Here is a 27407-nt window from a genome sequence, read left to right as displayed (position 1 = left end):
TTTATCTCCATCTAAATTTACAAATGACATTACTTCATATTTTTATTAGGTACTTGCAATATTTATATATAGAGATATCTGTCACACACACACACCATTTTTTTTTTTTCTCATTGGTGACTCAAACTCTCTCTCTCAAGGAATGCACCACATATAGAATTACTTTGCCCACCTTTCATCACCATTACCTCATACTCTCTAATGTAAGCAATGAATATGTGTACCATTGCCATCCTACTTTCGCATACTGTCATGCAACAACTAAACCCTCCTAAGACTACCCAATCCTCCTCCCGCACCCTCTCTAAAGTTTACTTATCACTTCTGCGATGCATTGCTGCTTCCCATAATCATTTAGGAACCTCACCTACAAAATAAATATCACAGTTTATATCAAGTCAATAGCATATAAATGAAGATTGCCAAAAGGTCAATTGCTATGCTTGATCATCAACCTTCCCAACAACACAAAAGAATTCAAACAAATCAAACAAACAATACCTTAGGTATTTTAAAGACTAAACTCACTACAGTACATATCATTTCTTTTTTCATATTTATTTATTTACTTAGTTTCAAATATTAATAAAAAGAGGCAACATGATGAAGATATTAGTCAAATAATTTGTTCCTTTTGCGCCACAATATTCTTCTCATAGTATGCAATCTCTTCACAGATTCAAACAAGAAATAACCAATGATACAACTTCAAATGACAAAATTGCCTAGAAATAGCACTACACTTGGCTTTGTGGCTTCTTGTTCCATTGGATTTCATTCACTTTAAACAACTATCAAAGCTACTTTTCTATTCAAGCGCCTTTATATAATCATTTAACTTAGTACAAGTTGATAGATACAAGCAACAACATATATCATCTTACCCCACCAATATCAGGTCCTCCACGCTTGCTGCCAATAGCATCAATTTCATCAATAAAGATGATGGATGGGGCAAATGATCTGGCACTGGAAAAAAGATCCTTGACACGAGAAGCTGCCACACCTACAAACATCTAGAAAGTCAACTTTTTAAGTTAGCAGATTTCATTGGAGAATAAAACTAGGAGTATAGGATTTTCAAAGGCTGATTGCTTCCTCCGCAATTATTATGGAATAGATCATATTTTTAGCTTGCTTGTCGCATTCTGCATATGGACATTTTAAAGAGGTGCCTTGGTCAATATTCAAGGCAATTCGAGAGTTCTGACTCTAAATGCTTTTTACTATCCAGAGAGGCCCTCTTTCTTGTAAGTCTTCTTTCCATTCCTCTGTATATGTGTGATTGTGTGTGTGTGTGTGTGCCTGTTTGTTGTTTATATATTCTGCAAGGATGAGAGAAGCAAGCAGAGAAATTCCAACACCTGTACATGTGCAGCAAGCATGTATGATATAAAGAGGAAAATTTTGAACAAACAAAACAATAGATGGATTTTGAGTTTTTAACCAGAAGGAATAGTCCCATCCTTGTTCAATGTAAATAGAGGAGACGAATAATTCAAATGCTGAGGCACTGAATGCCATCTCAAATCTATGGGATTACAGTCACTAGTTTGTGAATGGCTGTGTATATTTGCCCATAGAATACCCTGAAATAGCATTGAAGACAAGAAGTCCCAAGGAAACTGTTGAGATACTTGCCAGATTTGTAGTGATTATAGACCAGATTTGTATTGATTATGTGCATAATCAGGGTTAGAATCTTGTACAGTAATTATGGCTGTAATTAAGGGCTGTAATATTTATTTCTTCCTTTTTAGTTTCTTGTACACAAGTATACATACCCCAATCAGCTTGAAGGGAATAATCAACTCTACAATTCTCCAATTATCTTCTTTTTTGCTATTCTTTTCTTCTTATCCAGTATGGTATCAGAGCCTTAAAAAAGGAAAAAGATGTGCTCTTCTTTCTCGTGCTCAGTCCCCGTAAGAAACTGAAACTGTTATTCAAGTGTGACAAGTTCTTGGAAGCAGTGAGCTTCACCACCCCTCTAGAAGGCCTTGCCATCCCCCAATCGGCTTGTCACCTGAGTTTCATCGCCAGAATTCTCCCTGGTGACTCCTATGCGCCTTCACAGGTTCTCCAAGCTTGCTACATGCATCGGCGCGTGAAGATAGCTCCGACCCCCTTTCCTGCCAAAATCAACTCCGGCCACCTCGCCAAAAGCCGGCAACTCATCCCTGTACCAACACCCCTTCTAGGTCCTTCATCTTCTCACTTCTAAAGGGGAAGCAATGATTCGGTCTTTCCTGTTCACTAACCTGTGATATTTTTTTTTCAACATTTTTTTATCTCTGTGATCTATTCAACATGTCCGACAAAGCAGAGTCATCAGACATGGGTGCATTCAAACCTTTCTTCTCTTCTATTTCTAACTCTCCACTATTACAACCTTTAAGTTACAAGGAAGTAACAATTGTGTCTTGAGCTGCATCAATAGAGTTAAGGTTCATGGGGCAAGGATATGATGACCATCTAAGTAAAAATGCGACTGATATTGCTCTAACAAAACGTATAAGTTGGACTAAAATTGATGCTCAACTATGTAGTCACTCATGGCACTCATTAGACCCCAAATTACTCACTCTTTTTCAGTCTTGTAAAACCTATTGCTAGGTCTAGATGAAGGCCAAAACTTTATATACTAATGATGTGCAACGTATCTATAAGGTTGTGTCAGATATAGTCGATTTACAACAAAATCATCAGGATATGGCCAATTATTTGGGACAAGTTGAAACACTACTCAATTCAACTAAGCCTTTATCCCAAAAATTTATTGGGGTCGGCTATATAGATTATCTTTTTCCACTCTAAACGATTTTGGGTTAAATCCTCAGAAATGTATAATACTTTTAGGTCATATTGTACTACTCTGCACCAAGTCAGTTTAGGTCTACCCCTTCTTTTCTTTGTATCCTCTAACCCAATGTGCTCCACTTGTCTAACTGGAACTCCGTATGTCTACGCTTCACATAACCAAACCACCTCAATCTCCCTTCTCTCAACTTATCCATAATTGATACCACTCCTACCTTTTCTCTAATACTCTCATTACGGACTTTATCTAGTCTAGTATGACCACTCGTCTACCTTAACATTCTCATCTCCGCAACTCTCATCTTAGACACATACGGCTCCTTCATTGCCCAACACTCACTACTATATAACATGGCCGGTCATATGGCTGCACGATAAAATTTTCCTTTCAACTTATTGGAAATCCTGCGATCACATAAAACTCTCGTGGCACGTCTCCACTTCAATCATCCGACTTTAATCCTATGATTAACATCCTCCTCACATCCCCCATCTACTTAAAGGATTGAGCCAAGATATTTAAAGTGATTACTTTAGGGCAATATCACTCCATCCAAACTAACTCCTTCCTTATCACCAGTTCGGACTTCACTGAACTTGCAATGCATGTATTCTATCTTCGTTCTACTTAACTTAAAACCCTTTGACTCAAGTGTACTTCTCCAAAGCTCTAGCTTTCTATTGACCCCTTCTCGCGTCTTATCTATCAGAACTATATCATTCGCAAACATCATGCACCAAAGGACACTCTCTTGTATATGTTTCGTCAATTCATCTGTGTAGAAAGAGATGATTCTCCTTAATTTCAATTAATCTGTGTGTATATATATATATATATATATAATGCATGTATTCTATCTTCGTTCTACTTAACTTAAAACCCTTTGACTCAAGTGTACTTCTCCAAAGCTCTAGCTTTCTATTGACCCCTTCTCGTGTCTCAACTATCAGAACTATATCATCCGCAAACATCATGCACCAAAGGATACTCTCTTGTATATGTTTCGTCAATTCATCTGTGTAGAAAGAGATGATTCTCCTTAATTTCAATTAATCTGTGTATATATATATATATATATATATATATATATATATATATATATATATATATATATATATATATATATATATATATACACAATTGATCCCTATAATTGTGTTCTACTAATTAGGAAGAAATCCTAAATAAGAAATCCTAAATAGAAATATAGAATACAGAATATACAGAGAAATAATATAATGATTGACTTTCCATAACACTCCCCCTCAAGTTAAAGCATAGATGTTAATCATGCACAACTTGTTACAAATGTAGTCAATCCTAACTCTATTTAGAGCTTTTGTGAAAATATCTCCTAACTGCTCTCTAGTTTTGATGTGTCATGTTGAGATGATCTATTGTTGAATCTTTTCACGAACAAAGTGACAATCAATCTCAATATGCTTGGTCCGCTCATGAAACACCGGATTAGAAGCAATATTGAGTGCAGCTTGATTATCACACCACAATTTCGCAGTAAGGGAAGTCTTAAAACTTGTCTCATCTAGTAATTGAAGTATCCACATTACCTCATATACTGATTGTGACATGGCTCTGCACTCCGATTCAGCACTAGATCGAGAAACTACACTCTGCTTCTCGCTTCTCTAAAACACCAAATTTCCTCCAACAAAAACGCAATATCCAGTAGTTGACCTCCTGTCAACCTTAGATCCAGCCCAGTCGGCATCTGAAAAACATTCAACATTCAAATGTCCATGATTACCATATAACAAATCTCTTTCTGGAGCGTCCTTCAGATAACACAAGATTTGTCCCAAGGCTTCTTAATGAGCAATAGTTGGAAAAGACATAAACTAACTTACCACACTAACGGCATAAGCAATGTCAGGACGAGTGACTGTAAGGTAGTTCAATTTTCCTACCAATCTCCTGTATCTCTCTGGATCTTCTAACAACTCACTATCCCCTGCTAACAGTTGTTGTAAATTTGGAGTCATTGGTGCACTGCAAGACTTAGCACCTAATTTTCCTGTCTCTGTCAATAGATCGAGGACATATTTTCTTTAAGACAAGAAAATACCCTTTTTACTTCTCATAACTTCAATACCCAAGAAATACTTTAACAATTCCAAGTCTTTGGTCTGAAACTGGGTTTGGAAGAAGGTTTTAAGAGATGAAATACCTGTAGAGTCACTCCCAGTGATGACAATGTCATCCACATAGACTACCAAAAGAATTAGACCAATCTCAGATTGCCTATAAAATACTGCGTGATCACACTTATTCTTTTGCAAACCAAATTCCTGTACTGCTTCATTGAATCTCCCAAACCAGGCCCTAGGACTTTGTTTCAAGCCATAAAGAGACTTTCGAAGCCTACAAACTTTACCCAACTCCCCCTGAGCAACAAACCCAGGTAGTTGCTCCATATACACCTCCTCCTGAAGATCACCATGAAGGAAAGCATTCTTGATATCCAATTGGTGCAGCAGCCAATCATATGTAGCTGCTAAAGAGATAAACAAGCGAACATAAGTTTAGCTACAGGAGAAAAAATGTCAGAGTAATCAACCCCATATGTCTGAACATATTCTTTTGCCACAAGGCGTGCTTTTAACCTTGCCACAGAACCATCAGGATTTACCTTTACTGTAAATACCCATTTGCAACCAATAGCTTTCTTACCAGTGGGTCAAGGCAACAGTTCCCATGTACCATTAGCATCTAAAGCCTCCATTTTCTCTTTCATAGCAGCACACCAGCCAAGATGAGACAGTGCCTCACCAACAGTATTAAAGATAGGAACAGAGTCTAAAGAAGTAACAAAACACCGAGAACAAGAAGACAATTGATTATAAGAAACAAAAGAAGAGATAGGGTAAGTGCATGAATGCTTACCTTTACGAAGAGCAATGGGTAAGTTTAAGTCAGAATCATGATCAGTATGAGGTACAGAATCTCCCAATGAAGTAGCTGGTGGAGGATCTGAGTCAGGAATCTCCAATCTCTTGGAATAAATATGAACAACGGCAGGTCGAGTAGGTCTAGAGACAAAAGGAACAGGCTGTGGGAGATGACTAAACATTGGTTCGACAGTATATATTAAGAGATCATCCTCCTCCCCCTGACTCTCATACGCAGATGATTGAGGAAAGAATGGAGTGGGCTAAAAAAATGTGACATCTGCAGAAACAAGATAATGATTAAGAGTAAGAGAGAAACAGCAGTACCCTTTTTGGAGCCTAGAGTACCAAAGGAAGACACATTTGAGAGAATTCGGATCTAATTTAGTAACCTATGGACAAACATCACGCACAAAACAGGTATAACAAAATATACGGGGTTCAACAAGAAACAAAGATTTTGTAGGAAACAAAGCAGTATAAGAAATATCCCATTAAGGACAGAAGACAGCATACGATTGATAAAAAAACATGCCGTAGAAACTTCATCCATCCAAAAGTGTTTAGGAACTTTCATATGAAAAAGAAGAGCACGAGTTACCTTAAGAAGATGCCGGTTTTTTCTTTTGGCCACGCCATTTTGGGATGGGATATCAATACAGGAAAACTGATAAAGAATGTCATTTTGTGTCATATAAAACTGAAATTGAGCTGAAAAATATTTTTTGGCATTGTCACTTCTTAATATGCGCACAAAAATATTAAATTGAGTTTTGATTTTATTACAAAAGGCACAAAAGATAGAAAACAACTCAAAACGATTCTTCATTAAATATAACCAGGTAACACGAGAGTAATCATTAACAAAAATAGCAAAACAACGAAATCCAGTTTTAGAAGTAACAGAACAAGGACCCCAAACATCAGAATGAACTAATTCAAAAGGGGATGAAACCCATTTATTGACTCTAGACACAGAAGGCAAACGATGATGTTTTGCAAACTGACACGACTCATATTCTAGTACTGATAAAGACTGAAACTGAGGACACAGCTTCTTCATGGTAGACAAAGAAAGATGGCCCAATCTACAATGAGCTTTAAGAGGTGTTAAGGTACTGGAGCAAACAAGCAACCGCGGTACATGATTTTCCAGAATGTAGAGACCACCTGCCTCACATCCTCTACCAATAATCTGCTTCATCGTAAGATCCTGAAACAAACACTGGTCAGGAAAAAAATAAAACAGAACAATTTAAGAACAAGTAAGTTTACTAACAGAAAGTAGATTAAAAGAGAATTTTGGTAGACACAAAACAGATGATAAAGAAATTGACGAAGTCGGATTCGCAGTTCCAGAACCCATGACACAAGAAGTAAAACTATCAGCTAAAGCAACAGTAGAGGAAGTGAGATTAGACTAAAAAGCAGATTGAAGACTAAAATTACCTGTCATGTGATCTGTCGCACCAGAATCAATAACCCATTTGGATGAGGAAGACACAAGGCATGTAGTGGATTTACCTGACTCAATGATCGCAGTGACAGAATAACTGGTAGGCTTTGGAGATGCCTGATACTGAGAAAACTGAGCAAAATCCTCTGCAGTTACCAAAACAATTTTCTCAGAGGAAGATACTGTAGAATCCTCTGCTGCCATATTTGTCATATGTGATCGCTGATTTTTCCTCTGAAGTTACGGATAATTATATTTTATATGGCCAGGCTCATGGCAATAATAACAAATGACTCCTCTTGATTCCTTATTAGAACTAGCCTCTCCATTACGCTGATTACCTCTATGACCTGTAATTCCTCCTCTACTTCCTCTTCTATTACCCTGTTGTCCATTTGGATTACGACTAATAAGAGCACTACTGGCAGGCTGTGAAGATTGGGTACTCTCTGTACGAAGAACCCGTGTAAACGTTTCATGCAAAGAGAGAATCTCAGAACTGGAGAGAATCTGAGATTTAGCAGTCTCATACTCTGAAGGAAGGCCTGCAAGAAAACTCATAACAGCCAGTTGCTCCCATTGGGCCTGCTGAACTTTCACATCAGGACTAAAAAGCAACAATACATTAAGTTCCTCATATACCCGTTTAAAATCTATAAAATAAGCCGTGAGAGACTTATCCTCTTTCTCAGCACGGTAGAATGCCTTACAAATATCATAAATACAGGAGATATTCCCTTTACCAGAATACAGAAAATCTAAGTAATCCATCAATTCCTTAACAAATTCACAGTGATTAATTAAACTAATTACCTCACTGTGAATCGAGTTCCAAAGCTACAAAAACAACCGAGCATCCTCCCTTAGCCAAGTTTGTCGTGTATCATCAGTAGATGGATCTTTAGTAAGGTGATTATCCTTATCAATGCTACGCAAATAGACCCTAACAGTCTTACTCCACTCCAAGTAATTCGAACCATTAAGTTTTTGTTTCATAATCTTAGTCATCACCAGAATCTCATCAAAAATAACATTCTTATTGTCTGCCATTTATTGAGACAAAAAAAACTAACTAAAACGCTAATCCAAAGTGCTTATAGCAGCAAAATAACCCAAATCACAAATCAAGCAAAAACCGAAATAGGATCTGAGAGCCAAACTACAGAAGTCCTTCAATGGTGTACTGGATCAGACAACAGCACACAGTGGTGAAATGAAGGGGTTGAGGCGACGCCGGCGATGTTGATTGGAGTCGAAACAGCCGATCAGCAGCCAAGGTCTCTCCTGAGCTGGGTGGTGAGAACAAATAGTCACCCTAGATAGATGACCTGCTCTGATACCATGTAGAAAGAGATGATTCTCCTTAATTTTAATTAATCTGTATATGGGTATATATATACAATTGATTCTTATAATTATGTTCTACTAATTAGGAAGAAATCTTAAATAAGAAATCCAAAATAGAAATACAGAATATAGAATATACAGAGAAATAATATAGTGATTGACTTTCCATAACAGGCACTGAAAGAGTCGTATGCGTCTAAGATAAGAGTTGCAGAGATAAGAATGTTAAGGTGGATGAGTGGCCAATACTAGACTAGATAAAATCCGTAATGAGAGTATTAGAGAAAATGTAGGAGTGGTGCCAATTGAAAATAAGTTGAGAGAAGGGAGATTGAGGTGGTTTGGTCATGTGAAGCGTAGACATACGGAGGCTCCAGTTAGACAAGTAGAACACATTAGGTTAAAGGATAGAAAGAAAAAAAGGGATAGACCTAAATTGACTTGGAGGACAGTAGTACAACATAGCCTAGAAACATTACACATTTCTGAGGATTTAACCCTAAATCGTTTAGAGTGGAGAAAGCGAATCCATATAGCCAACCCCAAATTTTTTGGATAAAGGCTTAGTTGAGTTGAGTATTGTTTCTCCTTCTAGTACTAGCTTTGCAAGTATAATTTTATCTCCTACTCTTTTCACAGCTATTACGGCATCTTTCAATGTCCTGTCTATGATCATGCTCACTCCATTCTTGTTCCTCTTCTTTCTCATAAACCACATTTTATATCCTGAATTACCCACTTCTTTACTTTTCTCTCCTACCCATTTAGTCTCCTGAATACAAGCAATTATCACCATTCTCCTTTCTAAGGTATCCATAAGCTCCATTAATTTTCCTTTAATTTTCCTATAAGTGATCCAACATTTCAAGTACCAACCCTGATTCTTCTCCTATCATGTTCCTTCTTAATTGATCTCCTTCTATGATATCTTCTATTATTCTCTATGTCTATCTTGTGTTCTGTTCCACTATCTATTCTATGGACTAATTTTTTTACCCACACCAGTTCATGATGTTGAAACCCTTGCTCATTTAACACCACACCTGAGCGTCGGCATGGCGCATCGCTTTCAGTGAACACCCTACACCCTTGCATATTTCTCACTACACCTAGGCTCCGATGCAGCGTGTCATAAGTAGAGGACGCCCCAACATTTATATCATAAGAATCCATATCATGAGGTGTGACAAAATTTTTAAACTGGTTATCACTTACCGCAACCCTCTTCCTTTATCTGGGCTTGGGACCAGTTAAGCACAAACTACTCAGGGGGAGTTGACAAGTTGAAACACTAAAAGATGAATTTAATTCACTTATGCCCTTTACTAATAGTGTTACTGAACAACAGCGGGACAAGTTTTTTATGGTTTTGGCATTGATTGGACTTCGTTCTAATCTTGGTTCTGTGAGTGACCAAATATTGACTAGTTCAGTTATTCCTACTTTGGAGGATATATCTGCTAGACTTCTTCGCATTTCTCTGAGTAAAAATAACCCAACAGAAATTGAGTCTTCAGTATTGGCAGTACAACATGGAAATCAACAAGGACAGGGCGGCTATCGAAAAGGCAAAGGAAGGAGACCTCATTGCACCTGCTGTGATAAAGGTGGTCACACTCGTGATACCTGTTGGCCACTTCATGGTTGACCACCACATGCCAATCAGTCTAACAATGGTGTTCGATAAACTACACATATAGTCCAATCTAGTGGTGATTGTTTGCTTTCATTACCTGATGCAAAGGATGGTGCAACTAATTCAATCACCATAACTGGAGCAGACTATGAGGAATATCTACAGTATCAAACAACTAAGCAATTGTCTCCTTTAGCCAACATCTCTCACTTTGGTAAGTCCTTTGCTTATCTAAGTCTTCATCCACTAGTCCATGGATCCTAGACTCTGCTGCCTCTGATCATATATATCTGGTAATAACAATCTTTTCTCCACTCTTATTTCTCCTTCCATACTACCCAAAGTCACCTTAGCTAATGGCTCACAAACAGTGGTTAAAGGAATAAGAGAAGTAAATCTTCTTCCTTCTATTCCCTTAAATACATTTTTATTCGCCCCTGAATGTCCATATAACTTAATCTCCATTAGTAAGTTGACAAAAAACCTTAATTGTTTTGTCACCTTTACCGCAAACTCTGTTGTTGTGCTGGACCGAGATTTTGGGAAGATGAATGGAGTAGGACATGAGTCACAACGATTGTACCATCTCTCTACTCAAAATCCTCCAGCTGCTTTTGCTTCCACTACTTCTCCTAATCTTATTCATAGTCGTTTGAGCCATCCAAGTCTTGGCAAGTTACAAAAAATAGTTCCTAGCTTTTCTACTTTGTCTTATTCAGAATGCGAGTCATGTCAACTTAGGAAATAAACTCGTGCTTGACTTCCCAAGCTAGTCAATAATAGGGCTACCTCTATGTTTGACATTTTTTATTCAGATATTTAGGGCCCAAGTTGTGTCAGTTCAATTTTGGGATTTTATTATTTTATTACATTTATTGATGATTATTCTCGTTGCACTTGATTATTTTTAATGAAAAATCATTCTAAATTATTCTCCATCTTTCAAAATTTTTGTGCTAAAATTCATAATCAGTTTGGTGTTTCAATAAAAGTTTTATGCAGTGACAATGCCACTGAATATCTCTCCTTTCTTTACTCATTTCTTGTCTTCTCAAGGCATTTCTCATCAAACTTCCTATGCTTATAGCCCTCAACAAGATGGGGTCGCCGAGTGGAAAAATAGGCATCTCATTGAAACTGCTTGAACCTTACTCATACACCATAATGTTCCCCTACGTTTTTAGGGGAATCCTGATCTTACTGCTTGTTATTTGATTAACAGAATGCCCTCTTCTATTTTGCAACATCAGAGTCCTTATTCAGTCTTATTTCCAAACCAAAATTCCCATCAATTGACTCTGCGTGTGTTTGCATGTGTATGTTTTGTTCATGATCACACTTCTGGCAAAGACAAACTCCAACCTAAATTAGTAAAGTGTGTCTTTTAGAATATTCCTGTCTTCAAAAAGGATACAAATACTATGATCCAACTACAAACAGATATTTTGTCTCAACATATGTAACCTACTTTGAAATGTCTCCTTACTTTTCATCCAACACAACAAACAGAAATCTCATTCCTGATGTCTTGCTAGTTCCTACTATTCCAACACCTTGAGTGAACCCACCTCCTTTCCAAGTCTACTCTCGTTGTCCTCATCCTTCTGCTAATATCTCTAATATTCCTATTGTGAAAGTATTTTCTCATATTTCTCAACGAAGGATTTTGGAATCCCTTAATTAGTGCATTAGCCATAAATTAGAATGTGTTAAAATATCTTAATTAGTGCATTAGTTGTAAATTAGAATGTAAATTAGTGATATTAAGGATATTTGTATTTCTTAGCTTTTATTTTATTTCCTATTAAGGCTATAGCCTGTGTATAAATTTTAATCATTGTAACACTGTGAAATACATTAAGAAATTCTTCAATTCTCTCTAATCTCAACATGGTATCAGAGCCTTAGCCATTTTATCTGAAAATTTTTTTTTTTTTTTTTTTTTGGCATAGAGAAAACAGTGAGAAATAGTTAGGGTTTGTGTGGGTAAGCCTTGAAAGCGGGTAGTTGTCACCGCCCCTTTAGGAAGGCATAGAACCTCGTCGCCGATCCTCGCCTGGATTCTCGCCACCATCTGGTAAGGTGCATGATCCCACGCGCCGACAGAAGGTTTTCGCCTCGTGTACACATGCCGGGGAGTGAGCCTGTTCCTGGTCAAATTTTCCGGCTGCACTTTTTTTTTCGATCGCACTTTTTTTTTTCGACGACATCCCTAGTGTACCGCACCTCTACCCAACCCATTCCCATCTCTTGGTTTGCAATTTTGTTTTTGGGTATTTGTCTTCTGCCTACTGTTTCTTTTAATCAATTCTCTGAATCATGTCTGATGTAAAAAATTCAGTTGTTGAAAGGAAAATGACTACTACAATTAAAAATCCCTCATTAATTATTAGCCCCATAAAGCTTGATGGGACAAATTACCTTGCATGGTCTAGATCGTGTCTCCTTTTTATTCAAGCTAGAGAGTTGCAGGGTTATCTTACTGGAGATAAGCAAAAACCAGAAAATTCTACTTCTACCTATAGTTAATGGGAGTCAGAAAATTCTCTTATCATGTCATGGCTTATCAATTCCATGCAATCACATACAGCTCGTGGGTATTTACTGTTGAATAATGCAGTTGCCATTTGGAGTACAGTTTCTCAGACCTATTCTCAAGTTGAGAACGATGCACAAGTGTATGAGCTTCGAAACAAGGTTCATGGTATGAAACAGGGTAAGCTAACTATTGCTCAATATTATGCAGAATCGAGTGGTCTATGACAGGAACTGGACTTTTACCAGGACTTTCAGGCCTCATGTCCCTGAAGATGCTGTTAAATTTTAGAAGTTGGTTGAGAAAGAGTGGATCTATGATTTTTTTGTTGGGCTGAATATGGAATATGATCAAATTAGGGTCCAAGTGCTTGGGAAGAATCCTTTACCTACCTTAAGACAGACATACTCTTATGTTTAGCAGGATGAGAGCAGGAGGAGTGCCATGATTCATTCTATATCTGTTGATAAGGCAGGACTAGTTGCTAATTCCTCATGTAAACAGTCACATGGTTCAGCAGATAAGGATCAACTACATTGTGACTATTGTGGAAAAAATCAGCATACTAAGAAACACTGTTGAAAATTGCATGGACGCCCCACTAAAGGGCATGGAGGAAAAAGGATGAGCCTTACTAGACCAAAAGCTAATGTATCTTAGGCTGTGAATCTGTCCGAAGATACTACCACCACTGAGATGTTTTCCAATGAAGAGGTACAAACTCTAAGGCGTTTGCTATCACAACTTGAATCGCAATCCACCACAATTGCCTCTTCTAACTTCGTTAACTCAGGTAATGCTTTTTTTGTTAATCTTAATAATTCTTTTTGGGTTATAGATTCTGGAGCAAACAAGCATATGACAGGCTCTTCAAATAAATTCATATCCTATTCTCCATGTTCAGGAAAAGAAAAAGTCCGCACTGCGGATGAATCCTTATCTACTGTTTTCTGAAACAGGTTCTGTTAAATACACCCCTAATATAAGTCTTAGTTCTGTTTTACATGTGCTTAGCTTTTCTATTAACCTCTTCTCTGTCAGTTCAATAAAAAAAGCTCTAAACTGCAAAATTGAATTTTTCCCAACTCACTGTGTATTTCAGGAATTGACGACAGCGAGAACGATTGGCAGTGGTAGAATGCAAGATGGGCTATAGCTCTTGAATGATTATGTTGGCCAGGCCATGTTGGGGCAATCTATGTGTGCTCAGGAACAAATTATCATGTGGCATAGGAGACTAGGACATCTTTCATTTACTGTGTTAGAAAAAGTTTATCCTTTTCTGTTTAAACAATGCAAAACTGAATTGTTAGTATGTGATGCTTGTGAGTTTGCTAAACATACTAGACAATCTTATCCTGCAATAAATAATAAGTCTTCAGTTCCTTTTATGATTACCCATTCTGATGTATGGAGACCTACTCAAACTGTGTCTTTATCGAGTTACGGATAGTTTGTGACCTTTATTGATTGTTGCAGTAGGTTAACTTAGGTATATTTGATGAAAGGGAAAAATGAAGTTTTCTCTTGCTTTCAGTAGTTTCATAAAATGATTAGTACACAGTTTGATGCTCATGTTAAAATATTGAGAACTGATAATGGTACAGAATATATGAATGGAGTCTTTCAGGAGTATTTGAAGGCACATGGGATTTTACATCAGACTTGTGTTAATACTAGTTCACAAAATGGGGTATCTAAGAGAAAAAATACACTTACTTAGGGTTGCTAGGTCTCTTATATTTATCATGAATGTTTCTAAACCTTACTGGGGGGATGCTATTCTTTCTGCTACATATCTTATTAACAGGATGCCTCTTCGGACATTGGAGTTTAAGAGTCCTTTAGAGGTTTTACAGGGTAAAAATTTATATACCGTTCCTCCAAAAGTATTTGGTTGTATTTGTTTTGTTCATAAGCTTAATAGTGGAAAATTAGAACCCTGAGCCCTGAAATGTGTTTTTATTGGTTATTCTAGCACTCATAAGGGATATAGGTGTTATCATCCTCCTTCATGAAAATATTGTGCGAGTATAGTGGGAAATTAGAACCCTGAGCCCTGAAATGTATTTTTGTTGGTTATTCTAGCACTCAGAAGGGATATAGGTGTTATCATCCTCCTTCATGAAAATATTGTATGTCTTTTTACATGGTGATTTGGAAGAAGAAGTGTATATGAAAATTCCTCCAGGATTTGAGGATGAGAAGACCAGAGAGAAAGTTTGCAGATTGAAAAAGGCTTTGTATGGTCTAAAACAGTCACCTAGAGCATGGTTTGATAGGTTCAGTAAAGCGATGATCTCCTTTGGATACTGCCAAAGCAATGCTGATCATACCTTGTTTATGAGGCATCGTAGAGGCAAAATCACACTACTTATTGTCTATGTGGATGATATTATGGTAACTAGTGACGATAAGGAAGAAATGGCTCTTTTAAAGGAGCGCCTAGCACAGGAGTTTGAGATCAAAGATTTGGGAAGGCTCAAGTACTTTCTTGGAATAGAGGTTGTCAGATCATATAAAGGAATCTTTATTTCTCAAAGAAAGTATATCTTGGATCTGTTGGAAGAAACAGGAATGCTGGGCTGTAAACCGGCAGAGTCTCATATTGAGGCCAATCATAAATTGCAAGCTAGAGTTGAAAAATCAGTGGATTTAGGGAGATATCAGAGGTTGGTTGGCAAACTAATTTATCTTTCGCACACTAAACAGGACATAACATATGCAGTTGGTCTAGTGAGCCAGTATATGCATGATCCTCATGAATCTCATTTGGAAGTTGTTTTCTGCTTCTTGCGATACATAAAATCTACACCTGGGAAAGGACTTCTTTTCTCAAAGCATGGTCACTTTCAGATTAAAGCCTTTACAGATGTAGATTGGGCTGGGTCTCTTGATGATAGGAGATCAACATCAGGATACTGTACCTTCGTTGGTGGTAATCTAGTCACCTGGAGAAGTAAGATGCAAAATGTGACAGCTAGATCCAGTGCAGAAGCCGAATTCAGGGCAATAGCTCAAGGTATCTATGAGTTATTGTGGTTACGGAAGTTGATGGAAGAATTAAAATTGTTTGAAACTAATGGTTTGTTTTTATTTTGTAATAACAAAGCTACAATCAGTATAGTTCATAATCCAGTTCAGCATAAGCGGACCAAGCATATAGAGATTGATAGACACTTCATAAAAAAAAAAAAAAAAATGTGGATAGTTCCTCAAGTGTCTCTTACGTAAGTTCGAAAGATCAATTAGATGATGTGTTCACTAAAGGGTTAGGTTGTAAGGTGTTTCATACCCTAGTTTGCAAGTTGGGCATGTGCAACATACATGAACCAACTTGAGGGAGAGTGTTGAAATTCCTTAATTAGTGCATTAGCTGTAAATTAGAATGTAAATTAGTGATATTATGGATATTTATATTTATTAGCTTTTATTTTCTTTCCTATTAAGGCTATAACCTTTGTATATAAATTTGAATCATTGTAACACTGTGAAATACATCAAGAAATTCTTCAATTCTCTCTAATCACAACAAAGGATTACAATATATTTATACAATTGTGATCCTAACTAAGAAGGAAAGTAATCATATAATTAAGAAAATACATATATGCAATGCTATAAGTTAGGGATACAAATAAATATACAAAGTTGACATTCCATAACAATCCCGCTCAAGCTGGAGTATAGATGTTAATCATGCACAACTTGCTACAAACGTAGTCAACTCGAGCTTCATTTAGAGCTTTTGTAAAAATATCTCTCAATTGCTCTCCTGTTTTGACATGCCCTGTTGAGACGACCTTCTGTTGAATCTTCTCTCAAATAAAGTGACAATCAATCTTGATCTATTTAGTTTGCACATGATACACAGGATTAGAAGCAATATGGAGAGCTGCTTGATTATAACACCATAATTTTACCGATGATGGCACCTTAAGACCAATCTCATCCAATAACTGAAGCACCCACATAACTTCACAACTGATTGTGCTATAGCCCGATATTCTAATTCAGCACTTGAATGAGAAACTACTCTCTGCTTCTTACTCCTCCACGACACCAGGTTTCCTCTAACAAAAATACAATACCCTGTTGTTGATCTCCTGTCAATCTTTGATCCTACCCACTCTGAATTTGAAAAACACTCAATATTTAAATGCCCATTTTTGCTATACGAAAGGCCACGACCTGAAGCACCTTTCAAATAGCACAATATCTGTCCCAAAGCTTCCCAATGAGTAAATAGTAGGGGAAGACATAAACTGACTAAGAGGCATTGTGTGCTATTATTACCATGAGCCAGGGCATACAAAAAGAACATGCCCACAACTTCAGAATAAGAATAAGCGGATTCAGATGACAAATATAGTAGCCAAGGAGTCTACCATAGCTCCTCCTTCTGAAAAAACTATTTTAGTTTCCACTGAAGAATATGCACAATTCTTTCAGTATCAAGCATCACTAAAGCCCACTAATTCACCAGCCGCTACTATTGTTGAGTCAGGTAATTCCACTACATGTCTTGTGTCATCTTCTTCAAAGTGGGTCATTGATTCTGGGGCTACAGACCACATGACAAGTAACTGTAATCTTTTGTCTTAATTTGAACCTCATTACTCCTCTTCTTCTGTCACTTTAGCTAATGAGCCCAAATCTTGTGTCATGGGTACTGGTGTAGCCAACATATCACCCTCAATCTTTGTGTCTTCAGTTTTACGCTTATCTAAATTTGCTTTTAACTTACTCACTGTTAGTCAACTTACTTGTACGCTTAATTGTTGTCTTATTTTTTTCCAATCATTGTTTCTTTCAGGATCTTACGACGAAGCAGATTATTGATAAAGGGTATGAGTCTGGAGGCCTGTACATCATTGATAAGCAGTTGCCGAGATCTCTTGTGTGCTCTAGTGCCTTAAGTCCTCTCGAAGTTCATTGTCGGTTGGGCCATCCTTCCCTATCTGTCATGAAGAAGCTATGTCCACAGTTTCAATCTTTCTCAATTTTAAATTGTGTAATGTCAATTTGCCAAACATCATCGTTTACCTACAGTGTCTTGAGTTAATAAACGAGCTTCGTATCCTTTTGAGTTAGTTCATTCTAATGTATGAGGTCCATGTTCTATCATTTCTGAAACTGGATTTAAGTATTTTGTTACCTTTATTGATGACTACTCTCGTGTTAGTTATTTTTAATGAAAAATCGTTCAGAGTTATTTTCTATCTTTTGTGCCTTTTGTGCTGAAATCAAAATACATTTTAATGCATGTGTTCGTACCTTGAGAAGTGATAATGCAAAAGAATACCTTTCCAACAGACCTCTTGTATTGATACTCCTTTTCAAAATAGAGTTGCCGAAAGAAAGAATCATCACCTTCTAGAGGTAGCTAGAGCACTTCTTTTCCAAATGAAGGTACCTAAACATTTTTGGGCTGATGCAATCTCCATGGCTTGTTTTCTGATTAACTGTATGCCATCATCTATCCTTCACAGTGACATTCCTTATAATGTGTTGTTTTCCTCTAAGTCTCTGTTTCTCATTGAACCTCGTATCTTCGAGTACACTTGTTTTGTTCGTAATGTTCGTCCACAGGTTACCAAATCAGATCCCAAGTCTCTCAAGTATGTCTTTCTTGGGTACTCTCGTCTTTAAAAGGGGTATCGGTGTTTTTCTCCTACTCTCAATAAATATCTTGTATCTGCTGATGTTATATTTTTTGAGTTTACCCTATTTTTTCCTCAATCATCTGTGTATAAGAGTCAGAGAGAGAAAGATAATCTCTTAATATGTACTATGTCTAGTCCTCTCCCATCATTTGATCCTTCAGCCTCAATACCAGTTCAGCCTAAACCACCAGTTCATCATGTTTATTCCAGGACCTTTCCCAGGATGATGGAAGAGATCCAAGACTCAAACTCAAACTCTCTACCGGCTTCTTCGTTGGGAGATCCAGCTCCTGCTTCTGGTTCTGATTCCGACCTTGATTTACCAATTGCTCTTCGTAAAGGTAAACGCATATGTACTTATCCTATTTCATCTTTTGTTTCTTATAATCAATTATTTTCTTGTTCTCGTTGTTTTGTTACTTCTTTAGACTCTACCCATATTCCCAAAACTGTTAGTGAGGCATTATCCCATCCCGACTGGTGTGATGCTATGAGAGAGGAGATGGAGGCTCTGGAAACTAATGGTACATGGGACTTGGTATCTCTGCCCACTGGTAAGAAGGCTGTAGGTTGTAAATGGGTGTTCACAGTGAAAGTGAATCCCGATGGATCTATGGTTCGGTTAAAAGCTCATCTTGTGGCAAAAGGATATGCTCAGACCTATAGAGTTAATTACTCTGATACCATATTGTGAATATACTTTCTCATATTTCTCAAAGAAGAATTACAACGTACTTATACAATTGTGATCCTTACTAAGAAGGAAAGTGATCAGCAAATACATATCTGCAATGCTATAGGGATACAAATAAATATACAAAGTTGACATTCCATAACAATTCCTCCATATGATACAGGTACAGAAGCAGTTCCTGGGGACATCTCCGATTCCACCACTACCAACACTAGTCATGCCACCAGTAGAAATAGCCACTCCCCCTATTGCAATTCGAAAAGGTATTAGATTATCTCGTAATCCTCATCCAATTTATAATTTTTTGAGTTATCACCATTTGTCCCCCTCCTACTATACTTTTATCTCCAATGTGTCTGATATACCTATCCCAAAGACTGTTAGAGAAGCATTGAACCATCCACGATGGTGTGCTGCAATGGTAGAGGAAATGATTGCTCTCCATAATAACGGAACTTGGGATTTGGTGCCACTACCACAGGAAAAATCTACCGCTGGATGTAGATGGGTTTATATAGTTAAGGTGGGACCTAAAGGAAAAATTGACAGGCTTAAAGCTCGATTAGTTGCTAAAGGGTACACACAGATATATGAGCTTGATTATAGTGATACCTTCTCTCCAGTAGCCAAGATTGCATCTGTTCATCTACTAGACCCTTTATCAACTAGACATTAAGAATACTTTCTTACATGGCAAACTAGCCGAAGAAGTATACATGGAGCAACCACTAGGATTTATTGCTCATAAGGAGTCTAACTTGGTATGTCACCTTAAATGGCCTCTATATCGTCTTAAGCAGTCTCTAAGAGCATTGTTTGGTCGGTTTAACACTATGGTTAAAAGATTTGGAACGACTCGGAGTGAAACCGATCATTTAGTATTTTTCCGACATGATGGTCATGGCAAATGCATTTGTTTAGTGGTCTATGTTGATGATATTGTCATCACAGGAAATGAACATGATGGAATTTTCCAACTCAAATAGCATTTGTTCAGTAACTTTCAGACTAAAGACTTGGGGAAGTTGAAATATTTTTGGGGGATAGAAGTGGCACAATCAAAGTCGGGTATTGATATTTCTCAAAGGAAGTATGCTTTGAATATATTGGAGGAGACTAGGATGTTAGACTGTAGACATGTAGAAACTCCTACAGACCCGAATGTCAAACTTGTTCCTGAACAGGGAGAGCCATTAGAAAATTTGAAAGATATAGAAGACTAGTCGGTAAACTCAACTTTCTTACAATCACATGACCAGACATTTCTTTTGCTGTGAGTGTGGTTCTCCAAGCACCATATAGTAGCCACTGGGATGCAGTTATTCGTATTCGCTGGTACATCAAAGGAGCTCCAAGACAAGGTTTGTTATTTGAAGATAAAGGTCACTCACAAATTATTAGATATTCAGATGTAGATTGGGCAGGTTCACCATTAGATAGACGATCTACTTCAGGATATTGCGTAATGATTGGCAGAAATTTAATATCCTGGAAAAGTAAAAAACATGATGCAGTTGCCAGGTTAAGTGCAGAAGCAGAATATCGGGCTATGGCATTAGCTATATGTGAACTTATCTGGTTGAAGCAACTCCTTCAAGAATTGAAGTATGGGAAGGTTAAACAAATGAAATTGATATGTGACAATCAAGCTGCCCTACACATCGCCTCTAATCCAATTTTCCATGAAAGAACTAAACATATAGAGGTGGATTATCACTTTATCATACGGAAGATCGAGTTTGGATGTATTGTCACCAGTTTTGTCAATTCAAATGATCAGTAGGCAAATCTCCTAACTAAATCGCTCCAACTAGAGGGGTAGTGTTGAGATACTTGCCAGATTTGTAGTGATTATATACCAGATTTATAGTGATTATAGACCACATTTGTAGTGATTATGTGCATAATCAGGGTTAGAATCTTGTACAGTAATTATGGTTGTAATTAAGGGCATTTGTTTCTCCCTTTTTAGTTTCTTGTACACAAGTATATATACCCCAATCAGCTTGAAGGGAATAATCAAGCTCTACAAGTCTCCAATTGTCTTCTTTTTTCTATTCTTCTCTTCTTATTCAATGGAAACAACAATATTTACATGTGAATTATAATATTTGATTTTAACAATGAATGTGTATGTTTGCTCATAGAATAATCATCAAATATAAACACAAATGTGAACATAATAATTCTTTGTTTCTTCATGATGCTACATATCTTGTGGCTAAATAACAAGAATGCTTAGTGTATAGGACATGAGAGTATGCCAGTCATGTCTTTTTACATGTCCGATACACTATATTTTAATATATGAAACGTATGTAGGTCAATTTCTTGTGAGATTGCTCCACACCCTTCAATCACTCAATTATGGGGGAAAAGGTGTGCTTTAATTCACTTATATCCATTAGAAAATAAACATATGGCCATTCCTAAAATGCTGATCCATGACCTTTAAAATTAGAAGAAATTATAATTCAAGGAAACACATTATATGAAGTATGGAAGCAACCAATGTTCTAATATCATTTGTGATAATTTTTGTCTTAGCTAATCTTTCAAAGGCAACTCATTCCTCACCTCTACAAAATCGGTGCCATTTGCTGCAAAGAAAGGCAGTCCTGCTTCACCAGCAATAGCTTTAGCTAGCAAAGTTTTACCAGTTCCTGGGGGCCCATGGAGAAGTACACCTTTTGGACAATAGATTCCCTTGTCTTGGAACTCCTCCTCATTCTTCAAAATTCGTACAATCTCCTGTAGTTCCCTCTTTATGTACTCCTGGCCAGCAAAATCATCAAAGGTAACACCAGTAGTTTCTTCTGCTGATATAAACTTTGCCCTGAGGGAAAGAAATTCCAAAATTAGACTCCAGAGGCATGTTATTGCAGAAAAAAAAAAAAAAAAAAAAAAAAAGTTATCGTGATCCAATTGCAGAATACTAACAACATCAAAACATAAACCATCAAATTAAAATCCCTATAATAATTCCAAAACAATAAAATTTCAATATACTAATTCTCAAGATATTGAAATCAGCATGCATGAATAACAATTTTAAGGTAAATGGAACAAAAATAAAGTTGAATCATTTACTACAAGCAGAACAATTTTATTAATTTGGTTCACAAGTTAATGATTTTGTTTCAATTGTATCCAATGTATCTGGAGCATCTGCCCACGCTAATATTTTGCTGAAAGGCAAGACAAGCATCGATATAACTTGTTAATTTGGAGGAAATGGACCAAACCTCAAGCCATAAGTGCTGTCAAACATGGTTTAAATTGCAGCCACGGCCACGTTGGCGGTTGCGATAATGAGTAATGAAAACAGGCCTGTAACAGCCATAATGTAACGGCGGTCTAGCGCTACACAAATTTCTTTAAAATTTTTGAAAAGTTCATGAAATGAGTAAATATTGATAGATACAACTAAAATTAAGATATAAAACTATATAATAAGCATAAATACATCAAATTAGATGTTATTTTATAATTAATAATGTATTTTAATAATATTAATTCTGAAAATTTGTTCAAAATTAGAAAAGAAAAACATATAAACCTATAGATCGAGCAAACTAATGCTTCATACCATAAAGTTAACAACAAATCTAACATCAAACACAAATTTCTTCAACAAATATGTAAAGTAAAAAACAGAAAATAACACTCGGTTACTCACCTTTTGCAAGAAGTAGTTGTGGAGAATATAAATATTTAAGATGATCTTAGCTTCAAAAAGAATAAGGGAGAGATTTGTAGAAAATAGGAGAACTTTGGGTGAAATTTTGAGAGAAAATGTGATAGAAACAATAGCTGAAAGCCTAAAACACACAGAGAATAAAAAAATAAAAAAAATAAAAAAAAAAACTAAAGAAAATACTATTTGCATTTGCTTTTTATTTGTTGAATTATTGAGGTAATGACCATTACCGTTAAGTAACGATGGTAACGATCGTTATTTATTATATAACAGCCGTTATTTAAAACCATGTCGTGAAATAAATTTTGTAAAATTGAAGCTACTTAAAATGCTTTTTGGAATTTATATTTTGCAAAACACCATCATTTCGTGGTTCTTAGGGCTTAGGAGAAGCCCCATAATCTAAATTGGTCATTTTTTTTCATGTGACATCAGCACAAACACAAGCCCTAGACTCGTTGCATACACTTAAAATTAAACTACTAATTTGTGAACCAAATTGATAAATTTAAATGCATAAGAAATAATTGAAAAAACACACAATGCTCAAGACTTTCAAACCATTAAGCAGGAAAAAAAATAAATAAATGTAGAAATTGATGTGAAAAATATACCTGCAATCACAAAATAATCGGAACACAAAGTTTAAGTGGTTCGGCAATTTTTTCTACTCCGTGAAACAATCCACTAGTAAATAATAATAATAATAATAATAATAATAATAATAATAATACAGCTACTAATTAATTTCACGCACTCACAAATCCATCAACCCAATTATACCCATCAGTGTTACCGTTACTAAGTAGTGATCTCACTTGCACCCTCACAAAATACACTCTTATATGAAATAAGTACTCTCACATGCAAGCAAGCAGCTTGCTCCACTACAGCACACACCTCACAATCTCTCAAATTTGTGGCCACCCAAAAAAAGAGCTCAAAGCTCCTCATATAGGCATGAATGTTGGTCAAAACTTGCCCAAGTTATGCACCTACTGCAGCTTACTTTGGCACAAGTCCAAGCATGTGTTGTGGAACGAAGTAACCAGCCAAGAAGACATAGCAAACAAAGCTAATGCATGTGATTTCTAGTTATGACATAGAAGCCAAGGTCCCAATAATGTCGACAAAAAGTATCAGAGGTAATACACATAATCAAGAAGTACAAGAAAAGCATGCTGTCTGAAGTTTCATAAAAATTGACAATTCTAACCACTCTTTAGTTTCTTGACCTCTCTATGGTAGAAAAATGTGAACCACTCATTTTCTTTTCAATAATTAGATGAAAGTTCAAGACGCAGTGAATTGTCAAGCACAATTACTCATATAAGATGATAAGGTAATATGTACTTGTGAAAATATGCAGTTGCAATTATCAATTACCATTAGTGAACTTCTAAACAATGCCATACATGGTTATCTCAAGGGAGCAAACTACTAAATACCGGCCATATTATTGTTAACTCTAGAAGAAAGAGGTTTTTAGTAAGTTTAAGAAATTCTTTTTAATAAGCAAAATAAAAGAAAATAATGAAGCATAAATGATGACACTTATATGTTGCACAGTAATCTAATCTAATTGACCAACATCAGCTTATATATATATATATATATATATATATAATTACATATGTGTGTGTGTGTGTGTGTGTGTGTGTGTGTGTGTGTGTGTATTGTCCTCTCTTGTAGAATGGCACACATTATTGTTCGTTTAAAGTTTGCCTCCTTCAAAGTGCTTTAATCCAACTGGCTAACATATGCTTATTCATAATGCTGACTTTGATAATAAAATGGGAAACGTATTTGGCCAACCCTACAAGCAATTCGGTAAATGTAGCTAAAGAATTAAGAATGAGTAAAAGAACAAAATTTTTCTACTATAGGTTCACAAAAACGATAAGCATAAGAAAGGAAAAAGGAAAATATGGCTCTTAAGTATTAACCAAGCAAAGTGGAGGAAAAGCACCAATGTAGATAACCCCCAACTAGGTTAAGATAAAGGCTGAGTTATTTTGAGGGATTAATTCATGCAAACAATCACAAAAAGAAAGGACATTAACAATTTCACCTTACAGTAAAAGTATGGAACAGCATTTCACCTATCAATCAGCCTTCCACTTACCGACTCTTGCCTAGTGACCCAAGTGCACGGCGTTTGAGTGGCTGCCTAATAGTTTGACTAGGCTTTCCCAAATCACAAGGTATTAACTTTGCATAAATTGGTCTCATCATATTATCAATCCAAACATATAATGCAACAGATAAAGCAAGCCGCATAGACCAAATTACTGCAGTTGCAACAGTAGAGTAGACTTCTGCAGGAACTGTATCCACATTAATGACTTCGACATTCACTATTTGCTGATGCAGCTTTTTCCAGACATCATTCCAACAATCAATTGGCATACGGTCAACCACATGCCGCTGAAAAATAATTTCCTTCTTCGAATTCTTTCCTTCTCCCTGCATTTTTCCATCCTTGTAGTATGGCAGAATCACTGCAGTAATAAGCAATAATTTTCAGCAGAAGATGTCAAAGAAAAAAAAATCCATCAAGTTTTATGATTCTGCCAGAATGTGCTCCATCAGTAAAGACACAAATCAAAAAATATTCTTTCAGGTTAAGCCAATTGAAAATAAATACCAATGACTTGCTCAAGTAACAATAATAAACCACTTTGATAATGCAATACCATAGATAATGGAGAAAATAGTAATTGTAACAAATCATCACTGCATTGTTACAATAACTCATTACTATTTTTCTCAAAAAAAAAAAAAAGAAAAAGATAAAGTTCATTACTGCATTACTATCTAATTAGTTTCCAGCGGTGGCAGCAGTGGAGTCATTGGAAAAAAAAAGACTGATTTAAAAGATTTAATCCCCCCCCCCCCCTTATTCTCTTTTAATAATTACGTCTGCACAAGCAATTACACAACCAATTCCAGCATTTCACATGCTGAAGAGTTTTAAGTTTTCGAAGTATTAAACCTTTTGGGACTTCAATCAGATGTTTTGGTCTTATACATTGCCAAATCTTGTTGACAATTCCACATATAGACACCAAATTTCAATAATTTCTACTCAATTCATTTAGGGGGTAAATGAAATCCTAAGCAGTTGTTGTAATTGAAAATTAGAACCTTCAGGTGCACAACAAAATCTTCCAAAACCAAAATACAGGCATATGGACTTTTCAAACAGTTCAGCGAAGTAATTTCATCCAACTAAATAACAAACCAACAAAGAAATAAACCAAATGCATACCTGACACAGTCTGCCCATAATTTGAGTACTCCATAAACTGAACATTATTTGAATTAAGAAGACTCCAGAATTGACTAAAATCAATTCTATGAGAGTTCTCAGGATCCCACTCCGTTCCCTTCAACTTTCCACGCATAGTTAACAATGCCCTGCTCCAGTTGGATGCCATTACAAGCTGCCTCTCCAATTGCACATCCGCTTTCCTCTCTAATTCTTCCAACTCATTTACTCTCTGCCTCTCGGCCTCTTTCAATTTCACGAACAGCTGGGCGGACTCGGCGTCTTCTTCTTCTGAGTTAGGCGACTCCATAACCGAGTTAGAGCTGGAAGCAGCATCTGCAAAAGTGCTAATTGAGAGTCTTTTACGTTGAATGAAGAGAATTAGGGGACTTTGGGAGCCTAATTTTTTAGGTTTAAAGACATGTCTGTGAGATGTGAGATTAGCGAGAGAACAGTGGAATCGGATAATAACGGGTTTTGGGAGCTGAATGGAATTAAGAGGAGGTTTTGTAATGACGGATTTCATTTTCTACCTCCGTATTTTACCACGAAAGCAGAGGAAAAGAAAAGAAAAGAAAAAAAAAATCTTCTTTCTTTCTTTCTTTCTTTCTTTCTTACTTCCTTACTTCCCAGTGCTGGAAATTTGGATTCTGCAGCACCTCGAGGTTTTGATGACGACGATGATGAATAGATAGATACTTACGGTGCCGTTTTTTGGGTTTGAGCTTTGTCGTTTGGCCAAATAAACTTTTTCCCTAGCAGACCCCTATGTCAAAAAAAAAAAAAAAAAAAGCAAAATATTGAATTTAACATTATTGAGAAAGTTTAAATTAATTTATTTGTTATTTTTTATTTAATTTAAATTAAAAATTTAAATTTAATTTAATTTAAAAACTAAAATTATAGACTAAATTTTTTAATTTAATAAAAGAAAATTTAATTTTATAATTTTAGATCTAAAATTTTTAATTTATTAATTTAAACTTAAATATCAAGAAATATAATTTTTTAATTTTTATGATTTTTGAATTTAAATTTAAATTAAAATTTATGTGTTAAATTGAATATAGAGTAAATTAAATTAAATTTTTTCGATAAATATAAAAATTTAATTGAGTTTTAAGCCGAAAAAGTTAACACTAATTGAGCTTTCAGCGAAAAAGTTAACACTTGATTTTATACATGGGCCCGAAGGTGTAACACACGTATCTAGGCTAGCAAGTCTCTGTCAAATAGACAATAAAAAGCTGTGTTGGCAAAATTAGCCGAAGGAGACAATTTAGAGTCCAAAAAACAGCTACAAGAGGAAAATATTTAAATATATATTCTCTCAAATTTAATTTATTTATATTATATATAAATACATAAAGGATG

The 27407-nt window shown here is 36.1% G+C and overlaps 1 protein-coding gene across 3 annotated transcripts in view; it reads right to left on the bottom strand.

Annotated features, from left to right (window-relative positions):
* LOC110666032 (probable inactive ATP-dependent zinc metalloprotease FTSHI 4, chloroplastic) overlaps nucleotides 1-26770 on the bottom strand; it is a 33382-nt gene extending 6612 nt beyond the window's left edge. For 2 of the 3 annotated variants that reach the window (XR_002497087.2, XM_021826366.2), the window contains exons 1-4: nucleotides 26034-26770; nucleotides 24888-25263; nucleotides 21640-21898; nucleotides 885-1016 (exon numbers count right to left, since the gene is read on the bottom strand). Coding sequence is in view for 2 of the 3 variants with exons in the window: in XM_021826366.2 (XP_021682058.2) it covers nucleotides 885-1016; nucleotides 21640-21898; nucleotides 24888-25263; nucleotides 26034-26559 (1293 nt within the window). In the remaining variant the exon portion in view is untranslated. The remainder of the gene's footprint in view (nucleotides 1-884; nucleotides 1017-21639; nucleotides 21899-24887; nucleotides 25264-26033) is intronic. The other variant, XM_021826367.2, reaches the window with a different exon arrangement.
* Nucleotides 26771-27407: the final 637 nt, after the last annotated feature.

This window comes from Hevea brasiliensis, chromosome 10 (genome assembly GCF_030052815.1).
Source record: "Hevea brasiliensis isolate MT/VB/25A 57/8 chromosome 10, ASM3005281v1, whole genome shotgun sequence".
Classification (NCBI taxonomy): Eukaryota; Viridiplantae; Streptophyta; class Magnoliopsida; order Malpighiales; family Euphorbiaceae; genus Hevea; species Hevea brasiliensis.
Note: the sequence above shows the minus strand (reverse complement) of the source record. Positions and strands in the feature narration are given on the sequence as shown.